The sequence below is a fragment of the Patiria miniata genome, unplaced genomic scaffold (genome assembly GCF_015706575.1).
Source record: "Patiria miniata isolate m_02_andy unplaced genomic scaffold, ASM1570657v1 HiC_scaffold_3, whole genome shotgun sequence".
Lineage (NCBI taxonomy): Eukaryota > Metazoa > Echinodermata > Asteroidea > Valvatida > Asterinidae > Patiria > Patiria miniata.
In genome coordinates this window covers 45,638,441-45,664,806 of record NW_024037069.1, presented here as the reverse complement: position 1 = coordinate 45,664,806, position 26,366 = coordinate 45,638,441, and the positions used below count along the sequence as shown (strand labels likewise).

Below are 26,366 nucleotides of genomic sequence, written 5' to 3'. Positions count from 1 at the left end.
TGTACTGATTTCGAATTGAACCTTAGTATCGACAGTACGTTCGAACGGAAAATCACCTTCAAACTGTCCATATGCTGCAAACATCGTCGAGTAATAAACTAATCGGTATCGATTATGATTACGCAATATGCACCTATATTTATAATGTTTGTTTTCACCCAACGAAGGTCATAGCACTGCTGGTGTAGTGGTATCATGCAAGATTCCCATTCTTGCGACCCGGGTTCGATTCCCGGGCAGTGCACGTTCCTTTTTTTGGTTACTTTTTTTTTAATTTTTTTTATTTCAATAATGCGCGATGTAGCATGGTTTCACATTTCAAGTAAGCTATTTTAATTTCCTTTTCGTATTCACTTGCTCTTGCATGAAACATGTAGGTGACCAACAACTGATGGCTTGGGTCGTCGCGGGTATAGGGGGACTAAAAAGGGAAAACACCCCCCCCCCCTCGATTGACATATGAAATTCTATGAAGAAATAGTAATACATGTACATGTACATTTATTCTTATTATAAAAAAAATAACAACATAAAAAAATAAACCACACAAGTCTCCAAAAGACAAGAACCCCACAAAACCACTGAGTCTGGATCGAGACGGGATGTCGATCCAAAGTCAAATCAACTGACATTTGAAACAAGCTTCGAGAAAATAGAAAAATACTACTTTATTTATATCAAAACTGCCTTTAAAATAAGGCATAGGACGGACTATATAATAACATGGAAAACTGAATATCAATTAGTGCTGATATTTACAAACGAGTAAATCTGGTCATACATCAAAATCATTACATATTACATTTACATTGAATATCATAAAATAGATGTTTACACAAATTAACAAAGCTTACTCATTGCCCAATACATTGTATTTCTTTTCGTAAGCATACCATGCCAAATGTATGTACAACATTGATAATGTTAAACCCAAACAATCTCCCTTTTTTGTATTTAAAGTAATAAAAAGTCCTTGATGTTTTTTTTAGTGAATCGGATAATCACGTACAATGTACATGTATTTCAATAGTGCATTTTACTTAAAGCTTAATGAAATGGTTGATCTAAAACACAGTGTTGAGTGTTGTTTAACATCATTTTTCCACGGAACAACTTCTACACAATGACACTTGATTTTTTTACAAACCCTTATGCCACTTAACTATCTTCTAAGATTTACTTCATTCTTCAGAGACATTCTCATTTATCTTCATAAAATCATAACTCCCTCATTATGTGACGGTAATTCCAATTTAAATTGTGAAAATAATAATTTATTCAATAATTTTTAAATATTGTTTTATACAAATTTAAATTACCAAAGAGTATGATGAGTTTGTTGGGTTACATGTACATGTATATTACAGCCACCGAAATGATATACAATCAAAGTGAGTGTGTGCATGTGTTTATAAATTAGATTATATTATACAATGGAGGTGGTATTGAGCTTTATAGGAATATTATTCTTAAAAAAATTATGTGGACTTTCAAAATCACATTTAATCATTTAATACAAAAGGAATTTGGGATTTGAGGTATTGTTAATTTTCTTTGTACAGGTAGTTAGACTTAGCTGGTTAAAAATGAAAGTGTGCATTTTTGATAAGCGTGTTGACTTTGCTTGTGTTGAAAGTATGTACGCATGTGTATGTGTCACTATGATTTTGTCTTTTGTATTCTTGTACATACCAATAAGTGTGATTAATGCATTTTCCCATATATAACAATATAACATTGTTCTGTGTTAGCGTTTGGCTATCTGGTTTCTAATACAATTATTGTGCATGGTTTTACGTTTGGTTATGAGGGAGATTCACAATGTTGTAAGGCGAGCCATCAGATAACAGACCGTTCGGGTACCGGGTCCGGTATGCTAATTTCTTTCACCCCAATCGGTACGAAGCCAGAAGCCACCCGGTCACTGAAGCGTGACGCCCCAATCGGTCCAAACTGGTGACTCAGGGTTTCACAATAGGCAACATAAATTGAAGTCTGGCCATTGTTGGAGGATTATTTTGCCCACTGGGATTTCCAGTGGCAACTTCTATGAAGCTTATCACAGTCATTGTTGCCTACTGGAGGATTAGCGCGTCGCAAGTTGGTACCTTTGTGATGAGCCAGAGCCATGGTGCAGAAGCCTGGTGGAGCTAATCCAGGCCGATTGGTTCCATGCAAGGTCCCAATCCCTTCAACATACTGGGCGGGCTCAACCCCGAACGGTCTGGGGAGGGATTCTAATTTGAGGGCTCGCCTAAGCTGGTAGAGAGTAAGTTTGGTTGCTTGTAATTGGAGTCCCGCTTTGGCTGATTAGATTCTATGCGTTTCTGTTTGGTATATCATGTTGAATTCTGTCGTTATCCATTCTAGTTGTGTGATGTTGTCGTTGATCGTTTCGTCGAGATTGAATATGTTGGTTTGAACTGTTGTGTAAGATACACTTGCCAGGGAATGGCTGAATTAGAGGAACACAAATCAAATCCAGTCTCACGGACCAAGACCAACATTTCTCATGTTACACTCAGCCTTCACTTTGGCATCAAGGCAATCTCAGGTCATAAGAGGGCCGATCCACTTCCTCATCCCAGGAGCAGTTATTCCAGAGGTGCTGACCCAGGAACGTCGGGTACCTACGGCAGTTGTCATCGTCCACACAGTGGCCCTCGCAGACAAAGGTCCACCAGGCGTTGAACCTCTCCACGTTGGACTGAGTACAGGTGGAGAAACCATCGCGGGTCCAGGTCACATTGACGAAATCTGAGTAGGATTTGGATCTTTGCCCTGTTGGGATCAAGGGTTTGAAGAGTGAGGGGGTGTGCTACTGCTACAGATTTGTATGGCTGAAATTTCTGAGGACATATAAATTTGCAAATCATCCAAGAAATGTTTGGTTCCTATGGACTCCATACGGGAACAATAAATGATACTCTATGACTTACTCATGAGAAACTGAGAATAAATGAAGGTCAAATCATGTGTGTGCGCTGGACTCTTAGAGTTGAGTTGCAGTCAAATTAATCACAAGTGAAGTCACAAGTGACTCGGGATGCATAATGATAAAGGAATGCCTTTGTCACAGTTCACTTGAACAGCTTGTCCATTCACTTCAGATAGGATGACTTGTGATTGACTGGGGACTGACTTGTGATTGACTGGGGACTGACTTGTGATTGGCTAGTGACTGACTTGTGATTGGCTACTGACTGACTTGTAATTGGCTGGTGACTGACTTGTGACTGGATGGTGACTGACTTGTAATTGGCTGGTGACTGACTTGTGATTGGCTAGTGACTGACTTGTGATTGGCTGGTGACTGACTTGTGACTGGCTGGTGACCGACAATTGGCTGGCGACTGACTTGTGATTGGCTGGTGGCTGACTTGTGATTGGCTGGTGGCTGACTTGTGATTGACTAGTGACTGACTTGTGATTGGTTAGTGACTGACTTGTAATTGGCTGATGACTGACTTGTGATTGGCTGGTGGCTAACTTGTGATTGGTTAATGACTGACTTTATGTGGGTTAAACATTTGAGAGTTCCTTTTAATTTTCTGCAAAGATAAGTTACTCAAATGCAGCTCTTGAAACTTATGTTGCTGGATTGGGACACAGTCTGATCTTCAACACTCACTTATTTTACAATTGGTTGAGCTCTCGTCATTGTAGTCATACACATAGTCTAAGTACTGCACCCATTCATGATGGACTAGTTCCCCGCCCCCGATGGCTGAAGGGTATCCGTTGAAGTAACGGAGGAAGATACTAAGGCATGGACCGGTGTTGGGATTGACAACAACACAAGATGGGTAGTGCCACTGGTTAGATCCGACTGTGAAAAGGTAAGACAAAGAACACACTTTCATTGTTTTTAATAAAATTTAATATTTGGCCTGAAAACACGCAGATGCTTAATTGTACATGTCTTTTAATATTGTGTTGTTTCCCTTTGTCGTGTCTAAACAAAAATAGAAATGAGGTTTCTACATACAGAGAACTAAACTTTTCAACTGTATTGTCATTGCAAAGTTGATGCCCCAACTACGGTACACGTATAGTTGGGGCAGTTACTATATTTGGGATGTAACAATTCTATCCCACTAAATCTAAGCCTACAAATTGTTCAGGAACCGGGTAAACTGTTACTTCTGCACCCCGGCTTCGACTCCATATCCGGGTCCAGCCCCTTTGCAACCTGCATGAATGGAGCAGAGATGGACCGAAGCAGGGGTTTGGAAAACGGCAATTGTGATCACTTGACGCTTGTACACAACGACGTCACACGTACACAACACGCACGCACGACAGCCGTGGTAAACGTTTTTTTTCTGGAGAAGCCACCGTATTACCGTAATCATCAATATTTCTCATATTTCAGTCACTTTTGTTCTGTTTCAAGTCGATCATTAGCTTTGTGAATGACTGCTGCATGGTATGAGGTATGTGTAATCGGTAATGGAATCTGGGTTGGGATAATAGAGGCAAAATGGACCCTTGTTGTGATGGGATACGATATACAGGATCCTTTTTATTAGGGACTCTTACGATCTAGTTTCTATAACGTACTTTTAGCTCCAGCTCTATGTCGAATTCCTGATGAGCATTGGAGCTGGAGTTACTCAAGCTAGAACTAGGGACTGCACATGATTTTTTTAAAAGGGTTTTAAAAGCCACTTTTTGTGTCAAGGGAGAGAAGACATATACCTAGGCTAATAGCTGTTTGAATTTTCGAAATCGGACAAGGTATTACTTAAATATGACCTTTAAAAAATTCTTGGCAAAAACTTTGCACGTATCTGCCTTGTTTGCATAGGCCTACCAGGTCTAAAAAATTTACTTTTCCTGAATTCAAAATGGCAGCCTCAAACACAGACAGGGCTCTGGAGTACTCTGAAACGTGGAAAACTAAATCAGGCCCACTTCACTCACAGTTTAGCCAGCAAATTTCTCCAAAAATTCCACTGGGCCGAAGAAAATGTCCTCAGTATTTCTCCAAGTTTGCAGACTCAATTCAATTTTTAAGGAGACTTTTCTCCAATATTTTGCACATGAGAGGGAAGTCAAGTGATTTCGAAATGGGGCTAAATACTAGACTGGTACATGTCCAACCATGGTCCAACTATTTGAAAAGACTGACCTCTTCATTCAGTGTCAATGGTCTGGTGGCTTGACTATGGAGAAATGTGTAGTAAATTGAGACTAGTTCCCGCTTTATGCCACATGTTTCTTAAATTCTTTTGGCATGGTTGATTGATGCAGTACTGAAGCTGTGTTGGACTGGTTGTTTTAGGTGCCAGTCTATTTTCTTGTTTTGCATCCAAAATGTTAAAGAAGCGACAGGCCTCATTTCTCGGACTAGATCGTGCTGTTGTGCGCTTTCTTGTGATTTGCGCAATCATAAGAATGCGCATGCACATTCTTATGATTGCGCAACTGGATCCTTGCGCAATCTTCGCAAAAAAACTCTTCCAGATTGAGCGCACATTCTTAAGAATGCGCAACAAGATAACAGTCTTGTCGCTGCCGAGCACCGGCTGCACTTGGAAAGTCTAGCTGCATCCTCGTTCACTGATTCTTAACAATTATGTTTCAAAGCGCAACGCAAGGTCACTTACCTAGGAAAAGATTTAACAATGAAAAGTAGAGTGGATATGAAAGTATACACGTATTCGGGGGACCGGGAAAAAAGAAGAGACATAAAAATAGTGTAGTGGAAAGAATTCTGATTTTTGGGATAACAAAAAGGGGGGGGGGGGGGGTAAGAATGAAGAATGTGAAGAATGAGAATGAATACTGTGACATCCCTTAGCGCTAATGCTATTTGCCACTTACATGTAAATTGCTATTGTTCACAACCCCACCTTTACACCACAGAGCTGGATTCATTGTATCTAGTCAAAAGAGCAATTTTGGCAGCTTCATCGGGTTTTTTTCGTGACATGCATATGATACATACAGGGACTTGTAACTTGTCTAGCCTAGACAATGCACTTCCCAGACTAGTTCTCAGTCCTCCGTTATTACAAAACTTCCCTAATAGTAATAGTGGGCAGAAAAAAGCAATAATAATTTGTTTAATTTGATTCAAATTATCGTATTTATACGAGTACGGAAGCATAGATCATTTTCTTTCCTCGTTATATGAATTATTGCCCCAAAGTTTAACCGCTATACATTTCATTGAACATAATGGATTAATGCCGTGCAATGTTTGTTAAGATTGCGCAAAATTCATAAATTGCGCGCGCACGTGATATTCCCATGTAATCTTAAGAATGAGCGCTCATTCTTCAGATTGCGTGCTCATTCTTAAGAATGCGCGCTCGTTCTTAAGAATGCGCGCTCATTCTTAAGATTGCGTGATTTGCCAAAAAAAGCGCACACTCAACAGTCAGTGCCACTGGAACAACATTGCCAGCCCAAATTCATGGCTTGCGAATATGCGATTATTGATTTATTCAAACCGATTTTTATCTCACAAATCAATCATTGGCTCCTCTCGAACCGATCTGTTTCACAAGCCATTAAATTAATTTACGTAATAAAAGGTCTTGGACACCCAAATATTCGGACTTACCCAACAAAATAAGGCCATAAATACACAAGCCGATGGCGCAGATACTGGTAACCCAGGACGCCATGATTAAAATTGTTCAAACCATAGAGGGCGCCCTACATAAACACACATATCCGCGCCGTTTTCGATCGACACAACTTCACTGTTTTGAGATCGGCAGAAGACTGTACCGAAAAAGATGACTTCTGTTCAGGAGTTGAAAGCTGGTAACTAATCGAGTTTGTATCGAAACCTTAATAGGCCTACAGGTGTAGTAGTTCTGTTCAGCGCAGTCTAGATTCTTGCGCAAACATTAATAATAGGCATTGTTCCCTCTTGGGGCTCTAGTCTATCACTAGCACTTTATCAGAAAGTAGTTGGTATGGCCATGGAGAAATAAAACACTCCATGGTATGGCCCACACAATAGACTCCAGCAAGCAGGCTACTCCATAGTATAGCGCGGGCCATAGACTAGGGCTATACTCCCTCCTGAGTTGATTTACCTTTGGATGATAAAATCTCAGGAGGGAGTACAATATTCAATAAGTTTGCGCAAGATTCTAGACTGAGCTTAACAAACAGTTCTAATCTAAGGAATCTAAGTGTACAGTAGCAAATCTTTGGAGTGTTGGAAAGTTTTCCATAGGCCTTCTAAAGTACAAGGCCTCCACTTTTTTCAATTAATTTTCAAGCGCCAAAAAGTTGCATCCTTTGTTATTTCCTCCACTTTCCTTCCCCTACCATGCCTACTCTCACCCTCTCCTTTCCTTTATTCCTATTTCTTAATCAGTCACTTACTTCATCGAGATTTGACCCTCAGACTCTTCTTTGAAACACAACACTTTTACCACTAGGCCGCGCACGGTCGCTTGTTGCAATAATCAATCTTTGGACGTATTTAAAGTATCTATTGAAATAAGACTAATGAATATTAAATAAATTAACTATCCATGAGAAATTAAATATTCATATAATGCCGTATGGCCGGCTCATGCGTTGCCAATGTCATGCGTAACGTACTGCTAGACTTCCTGACACTTCAATCACTGTGGCCTATTGCCTCCATCTTAGTTCTGCACGATGTGTGCATCCAAAATGTGCTCTTAAAACAGATCTTTCCTAAAAAATATTTACATTGCCGGAACTTCCTGGATTCGTCTTGGGTGAAATCACAAGGTGAGGTGAACATTGATGTGTTTGGCAGGAGATACTGATGCCTAGCAGTAGTATGGAAAACTTTTCTGAGTTTTTGTGTGCAACGTATCTATACTTGACGTACTGAAATAGCTAGATGGTTGGAAAACCCAGCTCTAACATGGCTCATGACATGTGCATGTCATGAGCTAGGCTGAGTTAGAGCTGGGTTTTCCAAGCTAGGTTTGATCAGTCATAATTCAGTATAAGCCTTTTTTGCAAATTCAACTGTGCGTGCGCACATCAGACTCAACGATTTAGTTTCGGGAGATACAATTTAAAGCAGACGAATTCACACAAGTCTGGGGGGACATGGTAACCGAATCCGCATTCTGCAATTTTACATCTAATCAAAAAAAAGTTGGAAAATTTTATTTGCACAAAAGTTGGAGTATACAAAACTACGTAAACCATGGTGCCGTAAAACAGCAAATCAAAATTTTGCATTTACTTCAAAACAAGAATGTTATGGCGACAGAAATAAGACCAATTTCAAAAGACAGCCATATACAGCCCTGTTTGTTGGGCTAGCATGTGGTAAACTGTTTCTAAACTAAATCGTGAATCATGATGTGCGCAAGCACCTTGAATTTACGAACATGCTAATATATTAATTAGATTGGAAATTAATTAAGGATTAATTGGATTGAACTACACTACACTACCATTTGAAAATGATTCTACCCATTTCATTTCATTTCACATTGATATCAGTCTTGAAGGAGACGTTGGAGACGCGAGGGGTAATGGGTCAAATCAAGGCCAGAGTTCGTGCTGAGGTGTTCCATGCCCTGGACGACCAGAATGACCCAAGACCTCCGCTTAGTAATGAGAACATGCTCATCAATGAACTCATCAGAGAGTACCTTGAGTTCAACAAGTACAAGTATTCATCATCGGTGCTCATGGCAGGTAGGAGTTCAGGAGCTCTATAAATTAGATACTTTGATATACTTGAAAGCTGTGTATGTACCTTTGTCATTTCTGTTTTAGCCTCTGAAGAAGAACTTGCTAAGTTCGCAACGTCAGGCCACATTAATTTTAAGATTTATACTTGAAAGCTTTCAACATTGACCTCATCAGAAGACTATGAATGTGTTTATTTTACTCTTCAGTTTTTATTCTAGTTTTTTTTTATAAAAAAAAACTTTTTCTTTTGGGATAGAATCTGGTCAACCACAGACGCCATTAGACAGAGAGTTCCTAGTCAATGAGTTGAACATCACTGAAGACAGAGAGAGTGCAACAGTGTGAGTATTGTACCTGAAAGATAGCCACATCCAGGGAAGCATATGAGTGAGGATGATCTAATAATATCGCTGCCAGATGTAAGCCATAAGCCATTACCAAAATGGGTATTGTTTTTTCACAGCCATGGCTATTCTTCCCAGCATAATGAAATAACTTACAGCCATAGCCAAAAAATACTCAATTCAGAAACATCCCTCCATGAGAAGTGACAGTAAAGTAATGCATTTCCCCAAACAGTCAGTAGTCTCCAGGCTAATTAAATTTGCCAAGTACATTACAAAAACCAGGTTACCATCCATATTGTCAAGTGATGTTGAGTGGTTTTGATAACTCTTTTTGGCTGACTATTGCTTTTATAGCACAAGAATTTGCTGAGGACTGTTTTCTATTTGGCAGTTCTGTGAAATCAGAGACTGTTCACTTGTATTTTCTTCCTGTTGTTTGACTACAGCCCCCTCCTGTATGGAATCCTTAGCCACTTCCTACAGACTAAAAGAACTGCAGCCAGTAAAGAACATAGCAGAACTGCAAAGGCAACAAGTAAAGACACCAGGCTTGGCCACAACAGAATACCCCTTACAACACAAGGCAAGTGCCAAACATTAACTCTCAAATCTTCCATCTAGCCCTCAACACTAGTGATAACTTTTAGTTGAAATATTAGGTTTTGCTCCTCACTGACATCATTTTCTAAACACTGTTTTCATCCGAGAGCTTGCTGTTAACAATTCACAAGCTTTCCTTGCTGGGACTCATACCATAACCTCCTGTTTATTAGTACCGACTTGGACTCCCACGCAGGCAAGTTGTGAGTTTTTTGTTGCAAGCATTTGGACAGCACTGATTCCACTTGCTTATAAATATATACATAAGTGAAGGGCAAAACCCAGTACTTGGGAAACAGAATATTTGTGCCTGAAGTAGTGGCTAAACTATGGTTAAACTTCGGGGGGGGGGGGGGACCTGGGGGTGCATAAATTCATCAAGGGGAGCACTGAACGCAGCAATATATATTTTTGTTCAAGATGTAAAAAAAAAAAAAAAAAAAGGAGGGGGGGGGGGCACGGACATGTTTCTTTTTTGGAGGGGGGCACATGCCACACATTTCTTGTTCATTTTCCAAGTGAAGTGTTCATCCATTTATGGTCATCTTTTTTCCTTGTCATCAGGCAGGCTGATTAAAGCTGAAGTTCATTTTGATGTATTTAAATGGATTTTAATTTTATTTTTTTCTATCTGCCAATGAAACCAAGGGTTCCTCAAAGTCCTATTAAAGGTACTGTGGCTTGCAAGCCAGACGGAACCTAGAGATAAGATAATGAAGAAATGTTCAGTTTTAGAGGTTTGAGGAAACCAGTATTAACATTCCAGGGAAACCCTAGGAACCAAACCACTGGCGTAGAAAGTGACAGGCATGCAACTTTTCCTCGGATCAGCTGATTTCCTTTTTTTTTTACTTCCCATGTGTGCCATTGAAAATAGAAAAACTGTACAAAGTCTGGGAAAAATTTTAATTTTCTCTTTTTTTTGTGATTTCCCAGTTGCATGTCTGAAGTGAAGAAAGTACCACTTTTCAAACCTGTTGGCTCTGATCACCCGCTAGATTGGCATTTGGGCTGATTTATATCGTCACTTTTTGGTTGTTTCAGATGGCGAGTTTTCTGGGTCTACAGAAGAGCCTTTGGTGCTGAGAGGAGGCAGCCGGAGGTAGCAGGAATGCATGCTTTTTATGAACTCCTGGGGGCGCTGTTTGACCTACTCACAAGATTCCAGTGGAAGGGGGGGGGGATTTTCATAATACGGTGGAACACATCAAAGTTAGGCTGCATCCAAATTTCTTGTCTTGCTATTAGACAGCTACACAGGCATATGCTGGAAAATAGCCTAAACGTTGGACACCCATTTCAGATGTCTTGAGCCTCAAAGCGTGCAGTGCATGCTATTGATTTCCATTTGACTGAAAAGCACCACAATATTCACTTTTGCAGGTTTGATAAAATGTCCATACGGTACGATAAGCTAACAGGAAAAAACTAGGGTTACAGCTTACAAGTGTTATTCATTACCAATTGAAGTTGCCAATACATATTTTCAAATTATATTCAGTAACTTTTACACCTCGTTGGCATTAAGAAATTAAAGTATGCAGCCTATCTGAAAGTCATCGCTGTTTCAAAATGACTGAATTTATCTTGTGTATTTGAACATACATGTCATCTATACTATAATTCCAGGAATCTCTGTCTGTCTGTCTGTCTGTCTATCTGTCGTGCTGTCTGTCTGTCTGTACGTTGATTATCTCCAGAACCGGGCTCCGTATGAAGTTGAAAATCGGTGGGTGTATTGCTCGGGACAACAGAAAGTGCAGTGCCAAGTTTAAAGTTGTTTGGGGGAGCGGTTCTCAAAAAAGCTGAAAAAAAAGCAGTATTTTCTGAGGAAACGAGGCAGTTTGATAGCCTAGACCAACATGAACTGCCGTCCTTTTCCATTGTTTACGTCATGTTTAAACCAAAGCGCGCATGCTCACTGTGACGCAACAATGGAAAAAAGACGGGCACATGCATTGTAGGGCAATACCACTGTCCAGTGTGGGTGAATAGCACTGCATATCTGTTTCCATACACGTACGTACATACGTGTGTGAGTGGCTGCACGGGCACATGCATTTTGCAGTCGGTCGACTGAGCAACCTCACGGTAGGCGGTCGACTGAGCAACCCTTACAGTAAGGGTTGCTGAGTCGACCGCCTACAGTGATGGTTGCTCATTATTTTTTCAGGTGGATAGACCATTACTATATACTTGTCTGTCCACATGTAAAAAAAAAATGTAAAAACACCTGTGAGTGTGCGTTTAACCTGTAAGCGCAGCGTGCATTCAACCTGTGAAAACAACAATCATTGAATCTCGTGCGGTTTGTATTGGCAGTTCTGTGCCCCTTCCGAATAGGCACATTTTCGACGGTTGTCGAAAAAGCTGCAAAAAAAGTAATATTTTCTGAGGCAAACGTACCAGTATTTAGCCAGGACCACCACGCACTGATATTATTCTCAATTGTTTACGTCATGTTTAAGCTAAAGCGTGCGTGCTCAATATGACGCAAACAATGCAAAAAGGACGGGCATGCGCACTTGCATTGTAGGGCGATACCATTGTGCAGTATGGGTGAATAGCGCTGCCCACCATGTCTCTGTACGTACATGTACGTGAGTGGCATGCACGGGCACATGCATTTTGTAGTCAACTGAGCAACCATCACTGCACTGTATGTAGGCGGTCGACTTAGCAACTCTTACTGTAGGGCGATACCATATTGTCCAGTAGGGGTAATTATCAGTGCCAGGGGATGACGACATGTGTGCGTTTAACCTGTGAGTGTACATTCAACCTGTGGAAGCACCTTTGAATAATGTGCATTGCTTGCACGAGCTGCAGTTCTCAACTACCCCAGTACCCCTTCCGAACCGAGGCACATTTTCGACTGGCCCTGCACTAGTTTGATTTAATTAAGTCTATTTCAACTCTAGCAGGAGCTTCTACAAGTCACTTGGGCGTTGGTCAGTCGGTCGGTCGGTCGGTCCCCAAAAATTGACCCAAAATATTTTACCAAAATTGAGCAAATGCCATGCCATCATCAAAATTTAAGGAGTGTACTTGTGCATGGAGTCCATAATATTCCAAATGTCATAGGCTGAAAATCTCACTTCGATTACAAGAAAATTCCAATGGAGAACTAATAGTAGAGCAAACTGTATTAGCTTTCAATTTACCAAAGAGCCATTTTATCACAAGTGTTGTTCATTATGCAAGTTTGTTTCTGCTGGTTAAGTGGTTCACAGAACATCTGACGTACAAATGTTTCTTGCATCAGTAACATTTATTGGTCAAAATAGCCTTTAAAATTGACACAAAACATTTCTTTAAACCCTAAATTCTTATGAAGCTGCACTGGCATAGCTTTAGTATATACAAGTAATTTTGAAGAATAATTTCTTTAATTATGCCAATGTGCTACCTCTATACAGAATAATGCAACTGCTTCAGTCAGAATGTTAACAATTTAATATAAATCATCTACAAATTGACTGGCTCACAGTTGCAAAAACATCAACTGTAAGTCAATCATTCTAACTTTTAAAAATAAACAAAAAATAAATAGTAAGATTATTTCAAGAATGAACTTAATTTAAAACTAGCCATTTTTGGCAAAATTGTCTTAATTACTTGCCAACTTATTTCATTTGGCTGACCATGGTTAATATTATTCCATGTTCATTGTTATATACAACTTGAGTTTCAAACGCAGCGGCAACATTTTTTTCATTTCACAATCATTCAGAGAAATGAAAATTCTTGCTTGACCCAAGCAAGGATGCATGTTGGTCATAACCATGAAAATGACAAGGAAATTGCAAATGATTTACGTAATATTCCACTTGATATCAGGTAGTACATATTTCCTATTTAAGGAAATATATGTACAATTGAACTTCACTCCATCCACCCACCCCCCCCCCCCTATAAATTAAAATAGGGGATTATGTTCCCTGTCCTTATATTAACATCAGTTGCACCAACATGCAACCTGCACTCAGTAATAGTAACACACAGGAATGTTTGATGCATTTTCACCGCAGAAATCAAGGTTCAGAAGAAATCAACACACAAGGCTCTTACACAATTAAAAAAATAAGCGACAGATTCAAGTCCGAATAGGCCATTTGGATTCATTATTGCTTCCAGTGAGATTCTAGAGGGAAGAAATTGATTGGTGATGGTGAAAGACTGTAAAATTATGGATCCATTAAATTGAATTAAAAGGAGAGGTACATAAAACATGACCAAGTCAAACAAGCAGGAGCGCAAAATGCCCTTCGCATAAATGTATTGCTGGCATATTCCACTTGAACCTTCATACATCAGAGAAAATCCAAAAACCCAACTCCTCAACTGATAGACCGCGTCCGAATAGCACACGAGTCTATAGGAAGTTGCTGCAGTCGCTAACTAGTGGCTTCCACAGGTACAAATAGCCAAGTGATTCAGACAATGCCTTACTTTATATGCTAACTATTTTCTTCTTGGCAAAGCAATAATGATGTGACTTTGACTTTGTCTTTAATATGTACAGTACGTTGCCAGTCACAGAAAAAAAAATTAAAGTTTGCCTTTTATAGTACAACTTCCAGCTGTAATACCTTCTTTATGATTGTAACTTGCTTTCAAAAGCGATTGCCAGATTATTGGCATGCAGGTTTTGGTTTCTAAAATGTGTTAAAAATCAGGTACGTGTGCCTTGCAAACCAAAGGGTCCATGAGCGCGGACATGTTGGTCAGATTTCCCAGACTTCCAAGGCAAGAACGTACTACAGCTGCTGTGATCATCACAGATACCAGTCTAATAAGATTGAATCTCGATTCTCTAAACACAAAGACTGATTTGGATTTCAAAGCAAACTTCACATGTACTTTTCTCTCATTTTACAGTAAGGAGTCTGTTGCAGTACAAAAGCTGCAAGATAACTTGGGATGACTACATGCACTTCAGCTTTGCTGCTTGCTTTAAACTTGGTTCACTTTAAGCTGCTCAGGTTAGGTTTGAGCAACTTGGGATTAAGTTCCAAGGTTGATTTCAAGAAACTTGGCCTGCTTTTCATCAGTTTCAATAGTAGTAACCGACTGACAAAACTTAGCTGCTATACATGTACTAGTAGCCAGAATACTTTTGGCAGTCAGAGTTAATGATTGTGAAGACTACATTTTTTCTCTGTTGTATTTTACTTTACACAGAGACACACATTTTTACACAGACAAGTTTACCGAGTTGCTAATATTTCAAACCCGCATGTGAGTGTACATTTTTATGAACTCATTACTATTTACAATGCTGACAAATAAACACCAAGATTTCCCTATCTTTTTATCGCTGTAATTTGGCTAATATAGTTTTTTTGTACATTTGTGCTGTAAAGACACATTAATACTCAGTGCCGCTGAAGTTTTCCTAAATAAAATCTTTTCTTATAAATATGTACTATGTACAGATGGCATAACTCTTACTTGCAAGATGCTTAAACAGGGATAAAAAGACTAGGGAAATCTTGATGTTGCACAATACTAATTACATATAAAATCAAAAAATAAAAGGGGGAAATCAAACATTAGTTTTACAATGACAACAGCGGTTAAGAATACACTCCAGCAGTTTAAAGCCACTGGCCTACCCACTGTAGTTTGAACTAAAAGTGGGCATTCATTGGACACTACATCAAATGAATTTCAAGCTGTTTAATGCCCAGTGTTAAGTTTTCAGTTGTCTTAAACTGGCCGCAAATTTTGAATGAATTCATTTTCTTTTTAAAGGCTAAGCCCAGCGGGAGGCAATGTATACTGTACAACAAAACACTATTATTTACATTCTGCAGGGGTTTACATACATGTAAGTGTCCTGGGCTATATTTTTGAAGTCAGGGCCTACTCTTCATCAGAGCTCCTTCTCTCGGAAATCCATGTTTCTGGACATCATCAATATATTCTGGTGGTCCAGTGTCTTCTCATCTGGAGCAAGTACCTGAGGCACACAAGGCTATTACTTCATCCCAAATTTTACAATCACCTGTTAAATGGAAAAAAATAGAAAGATTTATCTTGCCACTAAGATTATATGAGGCAACTTTCCTCCAGAACATTTATGTACATCTACAATTTTACATTGGATATAAATACCAGTTCTGCATACATTTTGACACTGGAAGCGTACAAGTTAACTAAACCAACATCAAGGCCGAGCCCAGCGGTAGGCAATGTATACTGTACAACAAAACACTATTATTTACATTTGTGTCCTGGGCTACATTTTTAAAGTCTTGGCCAACTCTTCATCAGAGCTCCGACTTTCTCTCAGAAGTCCATGTTTAAGGACATCATCAATATATTCTGGTGAGGTGGTTGATGACAGGGAATGCTGGCTTGACTTCTAAAACACAGTCATTGTACTTGTCCAGCTTTGATAAAAACCAATCATAGAAGCTGATATACCCAGTAAACAAATGGGTTGAGGCTGATGAAACTCGTACATTGTTGAAACTAGAAAACAGTTGAGGTGTATGTGTTACCTCTTCATATACAGTCCAGGCGAGAGCTGCCATCAGTGTTCTCCTCAAGCATCTAGGCAGCATGCCTCGCAGTAGGCCGCTCATACCACTCTCCTTGAAGAAAGAAAATGAATGAAACAAGAGCAGAGCAAAGTTAGGCCATGTCCAATACAGGCTTCCTGAGCTTATGGCTACTTCTACAAGCTAAGACTACTTTGAATGGGTTGATACCTTTGGAATGTTAGCACATATGTAGCATTGGCTTCCAGGGGAGTAGAAGACTTTGGAAGACTAGAGAGGGTTCTTGGAAGCCTAACTTTGAGACTTGGGATTAATCAAATGTTGTATTCATGTATAACCAACCATTTTCGTTTTTACAAAATACTCAATTTGCAAGGAATTCAGCATCATGAGCACAATCAATGTGTCCAAAAAGACAACAGACAAGACGTAAAATGAATTCTGGATAAAAGTTTTTTTGTAAGTCACGCACTGAAAAGTTGCGTTCCAAGAAAATGTGCTTTTGGCTAATTTTGTCAGGATTTTTCATATGACAATGAATCTGCACCTGTATGACATATCGCACTGTTGCGATGACTTTCTTGTGCTTGTTGGGGTAGAGTTGCATGTGTGTTTTGATGACGTCAGCAGGCTGGGTGACAGCCGAGGCAAGCACACCAGCCAACAGGCCTGAACCGAACGTGATAGTGGGCATCATGTGGGAAGTCTTCCAGTCTGAAATACAAACCACCAAAAAAAAGGAAAAATGAATTCTCGGTAATGGATGCATACTGCTGGCAAATTTTGAAATCCCCTTAAAAATACTGGCTGATTATTACAACAAAAGAAACTCTCAAATCAAGAGTTCATTTTCTTGATAAGACCAGTTGAATATTTCTGAAGCAAGCAGAATTAACATAACTACAGCGTGCAGTTACAACCATCACAAGCACGATCGGGTTCCGTTGACATGTAGTCAAACTCATCACAAATGCATCAACAACGTGCACATGAACCTTTTCTTCAATCTGATTTCCAGCCAGCCTGTTTTCCTTCAATGGAGTTAGTCAATGCATTAGAAACTGAAAGATTTTTGTGACAGGCATCTTTTATAATGGTTGTCACAAAATGATTTTTTAATTTTGTGTACGAGCAGAGTTTCGGGGGAAAAAGAGATGGTTAATAATGTGATCACACAGCTTGTCCTCATGCTCCTGGTCACATGTTGTGGGTCAAAGGTCAAACATTATCCTTTAGCTCAGTCTGAATCAGGCATTTTTGGCCTTACAAAACAATGCCAAATTCAGATGAAGCTGAAGCATACATGTATAACCTTCGATGCCGCAAAATAGAGCACAAGTGAGAAAAATACAAATATCATATATGTCATTTTTAAATGGCAGTTTGTTTTTTCTACCATTTAGATTTTTGCTTTTAACTACAATGCCAGGTGCAGATGATTTTCAGCAAACGAGGCATCTGGAATATGCAAACATTTCTTTTCATGAAAGACAAAGTAGCGTGAAACATCAGCAAGAGCTGTCCTGTCATTTAAAAATGCAAGTTATTATTACACAAAATTAATGGTGCCATTCCATAACTACACTGTCATTGGTGTTCTGTACATAGATGTTTGTGTTTTGATTTTTACGCAGAAGTTGTAACCATCGTGTTGACTGGCAAATCGATATGCAAAGGTGACATGCACCTGCAGATTTGACAAAGGCAGAAAAAATTGAGAATATGTCACAGGCCAAAGAAAATGCACAAGGGAAAGGCACCAGAAAATGAATTGAAGACTCTCACAAGTACACAAATATTAAACAGGAATTCTGTATTATCTGAAACAGGCGACTGGTAATCAGTTGATAGCTTCTTTTTTTTCAATTTGCAAAATTAGTTATTTTCCCTGCAAATTGTAATTTTCTGTGAAAAGTGTACACGTATTTTAGTCTTGCGAATAAAACAGATTCACTAGAGCACATTGGTGAGCATTTGCTCCAAGTTTGAACACAAAAGTTGGTAATCTAATAGAACATTTCATTTACTGTCTTATAAAAATTCGTTGTGAGCTCTGTTGGCAAAAATATATACAAAACCAAACACAATTTTTGAAAAGCATAGCTACAAAAGCATGAAATGTTCACACAGGTTCACTACATCAGGGTCAGCATAAGCATGCAAACAAAATCTTCAATAACACTTTGTCAGGAAATTTAATATTGAATGAAAAGAAAAAAATGTGAAACAGCCAGTTTTTTTTATATCAACAATATGTGCTTTCAGCAACACAAATTCTGCATCTTTTAGAAAAACACTTCCAGACAAAGAATTAATGGTAACAGGATATATATATATAGAGAGAGAGAGAGAGAGAGAGAGGGTAAATGATCATCAGGTTGCACTTTGTGAGCACCTACATTTGGTCTGATAGGTTTATACATTGTTGTCATTGACACATACACGTTTTACCTTGGGAGGGGAGGCTTATTTCCTGACAAAGTTTCATTGAAGTCATACACACCAAAATGCCATGAGGCAATGACGAGGTTCATCCGTAATTACATCCAGTGGTTCTTCATCACACCATCCGACCACAGATTTCTTTCCTTACCGCCCGTAATTTAGTTGAGGGGGGAAGCCCCAACCTTTCACCTGGCCAGTTCATCTACGGAAGGCTTGGGTCTTGAACCGTTTGTCTTTGTATCTTACAAACCACATAGCTAAGCAACAGCACCAACAGGGAGTGGCAATGTTTGTCGAGTTTTTTGGAACGCTGCGTCTTCATAGGTCAGTCGGCATCAATGGTGGAATTTGGATCCGTGCGTTGTGGATTGCAAACGTTCCCCGGGAGATTGTCATGTAATACCTAAAAGTTCAAATTTTGTCAATGTAAAAGAAAATGTTGGATTAGTGTGTGGTGTACAAATGACGTTTCTGTAGCTCCCTACCTGTTACCTGCCTTGGGCGATACCATTTATACTGGCACACTGTTAACTGAAAGGATTTGCAAGATGCAACATCAACCACACACAGCATTCAACCTTAAAATAAATAGTGTTCGGGTGCAAATGGTTGCTACATTAATGAACAATTCACTCTTTGTTGACAACCAACAGCACATTTCAAAACAATTCCTCCTTGCATGACTGAGTGCTGTATACCTGGTTTCTTTGCAGGATGCAAAACCCTTCTGGCAAAATGCCACATATTCCCAACTTGACAATCTGCAGGCGGCCAACGAAGCTCAATAGGGTTACGTTTGACTGAATGCACCATCCTGAGTGTGGTTGCTTTAAAATTCTGAGAGAAGACGTCAGGTGTCGTTGGTTACCTTTTGGATTGTAAAACTGGAAATATGTGCCAGTGTTGCCTGACAGGTGCCAATATAAAGGGAGTACCGCCGTGTGATAAGGAAAAATGTCCTGGTTAACCTACCTGGTGGGATGGCTTTCTTAGTCTGTGTGTAAAACACCAGGTAGATGCCAGAGAAGGGGGCATCGCGCATCAGGGTGGCTATCATCCCGCTGAAGAGGCCTGGGGGAAAATGAGGGAATATATAGAAAGTGAAATACCTGAACAAAATGATGATTTGGGAACAAATGACCAACTTTAAAATAAAACTCGATGCAGTACAAATTAATAGCACATTTTTGGGCTTATTCAACTTTCATGGGACATCAAGCTATGTGTCAAGTAGTTGTGGCTCGGTTGTACAATCTTGAAGCCATAAGAAATACTGCAAACAGGTGCTGGATTTTGGAGGATTGAGGCTGAACAGGATTGATGATATGAGTCATGAGGCTGAATGACTGATTAAACTGAGCCCAGTACATTTCATCCACAACCAACATAGAGAACAAGAACCTCCATTATATAGGGACAGTGATTTCCAGTGATTCCACAAAAACAAAGTCATGTATGGTGTAAAAATAGACATGTTTTTAACTTGTATCATCATTAATTCATCATTCTTTATTTTTCCATTATTTTCACAGAACACAGTACTTTAGCTCTTTCTCAGTGTTGTCATTCCAACGCCTCTCAGTAAAAGAGTGTACCAATATCTTACCTTTTGTGCCCTCAGTTTTGTAGATGCTTTTCAATGCTCCTCTGACAGACTTGTAGCCGTAAGCATTGCTCTGAAACAAGAAGCATACGTAGCAAATACATGTATGTAACTTATTGGTTATTTCTGCTGAAAACTCGCATGACTTTAAGTAAATGCACCAAACCAAAATCTCGCAAAACATGGACATTTTTGTGGCTGTCATCTGCCTAGTTTTGGAACGTGCTATCACTGAGCAATAAATTATTGTGAGCAGTTGAAGACAATAATTTAGCATGCTTATTTTCCTGACCCTTTGCTTTTTATTCTCAGACTTGCAGAATTTTCGGTTTTCTGTACTCCTCCTAGGTAAACTCCTTCAAACTACAGCCAAGTAACTTCTCAGGCCACTGTCTGACTCACCTCATAGCGAGTTTTGACGACTGTTACAGGAAGCATGATACCCCCGGCAATGCAGCGTGCCACCATGCCTAGGGATATGGCTTGTAGAGGATTGGGATCTGTCCATCTGTAACCAAATCACATAATAACATCCTCACTTCCAATGAAAATGACCTACAACCTTTTCACGAAATTGCAAAAAGAAAGGCTCAAAATGTCAATGTTTCAACTCACCCTGTTTTTGTCTTGAGTGTATGAAGGGAACAGAAGTAAAACCCCACACCGGGAACTGTTCTTGAGACACTCTGCATATAGAGATATAGAAAAATAAATAATTAAGTAAATACTGTTAACTTTGTCTCAATGACAAATATCGGATACACACAAAGGTTGTGCTAGTCGGTTCATGTGCATCCAACCAAATCCACAAATCATTTCCTCACCTCAACCCTTGCTTAACTGCATACAAGGTCATGGACGGGGTCACTTAACCCTAACATTCCTAAATCCTCCAAATTCCTCTTTGTAAAATGGAGGATTTTGCAGGATTGAGGCTATATGGCGAAAATGTGTGGCTGAATTTGGAGGATGCACTGTGTCAAGGTCTTGGGTTGGACCTTGTGTTGTTTATGCTCAGCCATGCATAAATATATGCCTGGAATCCCTGGATTATGCTTGAAATCCTCCGTACTGCTCCAGGATGTCACTGGCTCAGCGTCAAAATATTGGCAGTGATTGCTGGAGGATTTTGCAGGATTGAGGAAGTGGTCATCCCTCCAAGGACCACATTCAAGACATAACGGAATATTTTGCACAATAAGAGGCTGTATACAATTATTACATGGAGGCAGTTGGAGGATTTTGGAGGATTGAGGTTGCATACTCGCAAAATGCCAAGGGAGTTAAGGTTAATGCGCATGTGTTCTACACAGGTCACCAATACATGTACCTCCATGTGTATTGTTATCACTTTGTCCTTGTACATGTATGACTGTACGTGCTGGCAAAAATCAATATGTGCCCAAAGTACATGTATCCTTGGAACCCATTTTGAGTGGTCTCATGTACAGTAAATTAAATGCGTGCACTGGGCCTTGGATGTCATAACACTCACAGTGTATTGACACAAGGTTGAAGTCAGCAAGGACTGGTATACCCGTCACTCTACAAAGTCCTTATTCTGACCATGAACATTTTACATAACACAATTCAAGGTAAAAAGAGTGTGAAAAACTTCAATCCTGATGGCAGTTTCAATGTCAGAAGCATTGTTGATCCACACTGGGCCAAATGAAAATGGTGTACCAAGACAAGTCAATCAACAAACTTCTTGTAACTTTTGACAGATATTTTTGTTTCAATTCTCCAGACTATGATTCATGCGTGAAATCTGGTACACCATGAACTGTATTTTACTTCCTGAACAGCCCAATTATACAACCTTATTTTCCTTCGTTTTAGTGAATATGGAACCAAACAGTACAAAACTATCAAGCAATCTGATGTCAATTTTGTTCAAGAATTACAAATGTAGTTACATGTTGTATGTTACAGGCATGCAACTTGGAAGAAACAAAAAAACGAGGAAACTCCAATCTTTACAAGACTTTGTACACTGTTTTTCAATTTTTAATGGCATAAGTGTGAAGTGAAAACGAGGAAATCAGCTTATCCGAGGAAAAGTTGCATGTCTGATGTTAGGAGTTTGCCATTAGGTTGCTGCACAGGAATTTGGAATTTTGAAGTTTCAGTTACAGAAAAGCTCCCTGCAAAAGTGCGTGGAAGGTTAGGGTTCAAACACTGTTCAAAGGCTGTGTATTATATGCAAATTTTTATTTATCTCACTCCAAAGGTTGACCATGTCATCTTAGGCAAACAGTTTGCTCACCACAATCATTTGCTATCACGCAACGCAAACAATATTATTACTTCATGGAGGCTCACAAGTATGCAAACTCAGCACAGTCACAGGTCAAAGGTTGTAGAGACTGCATAAGAGACTATCTGGTCCAATAAGGGCTCTATATTTAGGACAAAACAGCTGTTATCGGAATGAAAATCACACGCCACAAAGTAGGTCAGAATATGCCTTTTTGCCATCCACAAGGGGCTTTAAATGCCTAGCGGTGGGTTTGGCAATTTTTCACCCACCGATTTGTTGAAAGTGCCAAATTTATGAAGTACAATGGGCTGCCTGGTTATCTTTAGCCTTAGAGCCCACACACTGTTTTGTAATGGCAACATTCCTAAGAACAAATGCTACACCGTTTTTTTATCTGGACATTTTGACCACCAGACACCTTTGGCGTTATTGCTTAATTAAAAATTACCAAACCTCCTTTAAGTTGCAGCTACCTTTGTAATATTCCATCATTTGGAAACGAATCAATGGAAATTCATTTCTGGCAAAGGTTAAAGCTTGATCATGATTGCTGAAGGCACAGCTTGTAGAGCAAAGGAGGCTTTCTGAACAACACCCTTTTAGATGGCAAATATGCCTGCTATAGTTAATAGTTAATAAAAGTGATGTGAAGTGGGTTACCAAAAAAAACAAAAAAACAAAAACAAAGTTGAGCAAGGCAGCACAATTTGAGTGGAAATGGCAAAAGGGGTTTAGTGCGCTACCTCCTTCCACAATTCCTTAAGGAAAACACCAACTACTCACAGGAACAACACCTCTCCATAGACCGAGGATCTTCTCATGGCGGATAACATTGCTGATGGTGTACAGGATCCCTCGGTGGTTGTGCTCAAGCACAGCCGGCGACTGGATCCGAGTCTTGACTAGGTCTAAGGGTTGCAGCAAGACAGTGGAGCAGGTCCCACTTAGGGAGCCAGCCACAAAGGACTTGAAGATAGGAGACTGTTGGGGAAGAAAAGACCGTACAGTTGAATAGATTATCTGTACATGTCTGGACAACAGTTTCATGTGTTTAAGGTTGCTAATTTATTTTATGCATACCAACTAATCCTGGGAGAAATCAGAGATTTCAAAATCTGGTAATCGGTCCTAATTTTTTTCAAACCAAATAACGGTTATTTGATTTCAACGGAATTTCCCATTCAGCTCACAATCTCGACAACAATCTCTACCTACCCTATTTTAGTATTAGTGACACAGTGACAGCCCCTACCCTAATTTTTTGAATGGGAAAAATGAGGGAAAAAATGGAACAACCTGACGCTACTTTCGAAACCGAAAAAAAGACAATTTTTTTGCTTATAAATCTAGTGCCTCAGAAAGTATACTTTCATGTGAGAACTGTAAGGAATATGTTGATAAAGTCTTTAAGAGAGATTTGTACGCAACTGTGTGGCCAACTTAGTGAATTTGTACTGTCACGCATTGGTTGAGGGCGTCAACATGCAACGAAATGTAAAAATTCACTAAGTTGGCCACACATTTGCCTACACATCTCTCTTAATAAAGACTTTGTCAAAATATTCCTTACAGTTCTCACATGAAACTATACTCTCTAAGGTACAAAATAAGCAAATAAAAACATGCCTTTTTTTCAGTTTCGAAAGTAGCGTCATGATGCAACATTGTTTCAGAACAACAACAAAAACGCCCAAAACCATCAATTTATAACTTTTACACTCGACTGCACGCAGACGCCTCCATATGATTGTACACACACAAAATTGGCAAAAACAATTAAAATTCCCTACCTACCTACCCTATTTTTGCGTGCCATGTCGGAAGCAGAACTAACATTATTTTTTTTTGGGGGGGGGGGATCTATTAAAACGATAAAATGTTGTATTGCAATGAAATGAATTTAAACTTGTTTTCTGGATCAAACCACTTGGTATGGTACATCTCTCTAAAAAGTAAAATAGACTACACGGTAAAAACTCCCCGTCAATATGTTTGTTTGTTTGTTTTGTTGGTGTTTGTATGTTTTTGTTTGTTGGGGTGTTTGTTTAATGTTGGGGTGTTTGTTTGATTGTTTGCTTTCACTGGTATTATTTATCATTATCTATTTATTATTCTTCAGTAGCCCACTTTATGCCTGTAGAGCCTACTAAAAGTACTATAGTATAAGTAACAAATCATTTTATTATGTTTACTCATTTACTGTATACATAGCAATTTAATGCAATGTTTTGTTTTATTCAAAGTTGTATTCATTTAAGGGCTTGTTTAATTATTTCAATTCTTTAAAGTTTTACATAGTGATACTTTCTAAACACTGTTCATGTTGTTTAAATTTTAGTGTGTCATATTTAATCAGTTGGAGAGCCCCTCGACAGAAACCGTGTTTCTTTGGGTAATCCAGCAGGAGCCGACAGTGGCATACTGTGTGTGTAGGCCCTATGTTTTGTCTAAAATGTTCATGTGTCATGTGTGTATTTCTCAGTATTTAATGTTGTTGTTTGTAGTACTGCAGGCCTATCCCGAAAAATGAAATAAATGTAAATGAATGTCAATACAGCCACTGCACAACTGAGTGCCTGACTACACAATCATGACAATGCAACTTCGAAATAAACACTGAACAGATACGACGTACACAAAATGGCAATGGCACAGATCCAGTCCCAACCAGTTCCAGTCTGACCCGCCATTCACACCGTACGTACCCACACCCTTATACGTGCGTGTAATGTAAACGTAGGACTATGGGAAACCGGTTTCAAAGCCAGTTTCGAAAATACTCACACTGAACAACTCCATATTTTTCCAATCACCCGCCGTTATTTGGTCTAGAAACGAAGCACTCTTGCTCATCTGTTGTGAGAGGGTTCACTGAAGATATGGAGAAAATCCTAGTTCGACTTTTGGTGGAATAAACATGAAGAAAGTGGGCACAACTCCGAAGAAAAATTACGACACAAATCGAAAACATACATGGTCCTCTATTGACGCACCAAACCTAAAAAGTTCCGACAATTTAGCCGGTCTTCTGTAGTCGTCACAGAGGGAAAAACGACGCTACTTTGTCGCAGAAGCCACGACGGTGACGACTGCAGACCTTGTAGACCATTATAAGCTGGGCAGGGGTGGTATTTAAGTCGAACATCATGTTGAAAAATAAGAGTCGAGCATCAGTTCTCAGTCGACATCACAACGGTTTTCTTCTGTAACGTTCAGTATATATAGTAGAGAGAGTATAGTATTTTATGCCGCGCAGATATGGTTGGTCCGCGCCGCGCGTAAGTTTAGCTCGTACCCACAAGTCACCGGTACAGACTAATCCAGCTCTCTCGCAGAATCTCATACAAAAGCGCACGGAGTTATGGGTAAACGATACTTAATGACGCAAGCACAACACACTAGAAGCGCCGTTGATGATCTGTATGCATGACGTTTGAAATAATATCCAATCACTGTTTAGTATCTTGACGAACACCATCAGCCTGTACCGGCGGTCACTGTACGACAGTACGAGAGTCAAAGTCTATGCATGAGTAGTTAGGCGATTGTTGACGTTCGCGCAGCAAAGCCTTAATGAATATGTAACGAATTCCCACGCGTTGAAAACATGAAAAAGTTGCTGTGGGATGGAACATCACCGCCCAAATTTTTGGCGGAGGTAAACAACGCATGTTGTTGATTGAAATTAACTTATCTGACCCCCGATCATCAGCAACAGCCTCGCAGAACAAAACAAATACTGATTTTCTAAATTAAAGGGAATGTACATGTACATCATTGGCTTTTGCTGTAATTTTTCAGAAATGAACTAGTTGAGGGGTTACTATAATAGATCAAATATTGTTACACTGACATGTTTGAAGTTTTGTGTTCGAAAATGCTGAAAATCCAAGAAAAACACAAATGGTGGAGTAGTCTGGTTCCCTGACTTCACTAAAGAT

General features: G+C 39.5%; 3 protein-coding genes and 1 non-coding gene across 5 annotated transcripts; 2 read left to right on the top strand and 2 right to left on the bottom strand.

The window, feature by feature from the left end:
* Positions 1-173: 173 nt before the first annotated feature.
* Trnag-ccc lies at positions 174-244 on the top strand. The gene has a single exon. It is a non-coding gene; the product is annotated as a tRNA-Gly (tRNA).
* A 2,146-nt stretch (positions 245-2,390) lies between these two features.
* On the bottom strand, positions 2,391-6,679 carry LOC119738663. Its single transcript, XM_038213577.1, has 3 exons — positions 6,575-6,679; positions 3,632-3,829; positions 2,391-2,781 (listed from the first exon to the last, which is right to left on the bottom strand). The coding sequence occupies exons 1-3, from the start codon at positions 6,636-6,638 to the stop codon at positions 2,540-2,542; spliced, it is 504 nt and encodes a 167-aa protein (XP_038069505.1). The 5' UTR covers positions 6,639-6,679; the 3' UTR covers positions 2,391-2,539.
* LOC119738661 (centrosomal protein 20-like) lies at positions 6,665-11,164 on the top strand. Of its 2 annotated transcripts, none has more exons than XM_038213576.1 (5): positions 6,665-6,780; positions 8,464-8,661; positions 8,915-8,999; positions 9,452-9,588; positions 10,650-11,164. In XM_038213576.1, the coding sequence occupies exons 1-5, from the start codon at positions 6,753-6,755 to the stop codon at positions 10,709-10,711; spliced, it is 510 nt and encodes a 169-aa protein (XP_038069504.1). In that variant the 5' UTR covers positions 6,665-6,752; the 3' UTR covers positions 10,712-11,164. The 2 variants fall into 2 exon arrangements, with proteins under 2 accessions (XP_038069504.1, XP_038069503.1); XM_038213575.1 differs by lacking the exon at positions 6,665-6,780 and adding an exon at positions 7,521-7,731.
* Positions 11,165-12,852: 1,688 nt separating this feature from the next.
* LOC119738660 (mitochondrial glycine transporter A-like) lies at positions 12,853-25,674 on the bottom strand. The gene is made up of 9 exons (XM_038213574.1): positions 25,210-25,674; positions 23,209-23,406; positions 20,778-20,848; positions 20,565-20,670; positions 20,166-20,235; positions 19,532-19,630; positions 16,662-16,828; positions 16,115-16,207; positions 12,853-15,615 (listed from the first exon to the last, which is right to left on the bottom strand). The coding sequence occupies exons 1-9, from the start codon at positions 25,276-25,278 to the stop codon at positions 15,589-15,591; spliced, it is 900 nt and encodes a 299-aa protein (XP_038069502.1). The 5' UTR covers positions 25,279-25,674; the 3' UTR covers positions 12,853-15,588.
* Between the last annotated feature and the right edge of the window lie 692 nt (positions 25,675-26,366).

What these genes read in the sequence shown, in the direction of transcription:
- LOC119738663 (XM_038213577.1), bottom strand. Translation starts at nt 6,638, where the DNA reads ATGGCGTCCTGGGTTACCAGTATCTGCGCCATCGGCTTGTGTATTTAT. An exon ending in TTATGGCCTTATTTTGTTGG is followed by an intron (nt 3,830 to 6,574) that starts GTAAGTCCGAAT and finishes ACCTTTTCACAG; the next exon opens with TCGGATCTAACCAGTGGCAC. An exon ending in CTCAACCAATTGTAAAATAA is followed by an intron (nt 2,782 to 3,631) that starts GTGAGTGTTGAA and finishes TGATCCCAACAG; the next exon opens with GGCAAAGATCCAAATCCTAC.
- LOC119738661 (XM_038213575.1), top strand. Translation starts at nt 7,536, where the DNA reads ATGGCCGGCTCATGCGTTGCCAATGTCATGCGTAACGTACTGCTAGAC. An exon ending in GTCTTGGGTGAAATCACAAG is followed by an intron (nt 7,732 to 8,463) that starts GTGAGGTGAACA and finishes CATTGATATCAG; the next exon opens with TCTTGAAGGAGACGTTGGAG. An exon ending in ATCATCGGTGCTCATGGCAG is followed by an intron (nt 8,662 to 8,914) that starts GTAGGAGTTCAG and finishes CTTTTGGGATAG; the next exon opens with AATCTGGTCAACCACAGACG.
- LOC119738660 (XM_038213574.1), bottom strand. Translation starts at nt 25,278, where the DNA reads ATGAGCAAGAGTGCTTCGTTTCTAGACCAAATAACGGCGGGTGATTGG. An exon ending in AAAATATGGAGTTGTTCAGT is followed by an intron (nt 23,407 to 25,209) that starts GTGAGTATTTTC and finishes CTTCCCCAACAG; the next exon opens with TCTCCTATCTTCAAGTCCTT. An exon ending in TCGTCAAAACTCGCTATGAG is followed by an intron (nt 20,236 to 20,564) that starts GTGAGTCAGACA and finishes TTCTTGTTTCAG; the next exon opens with AGCAATGCTTACGGCTACAA.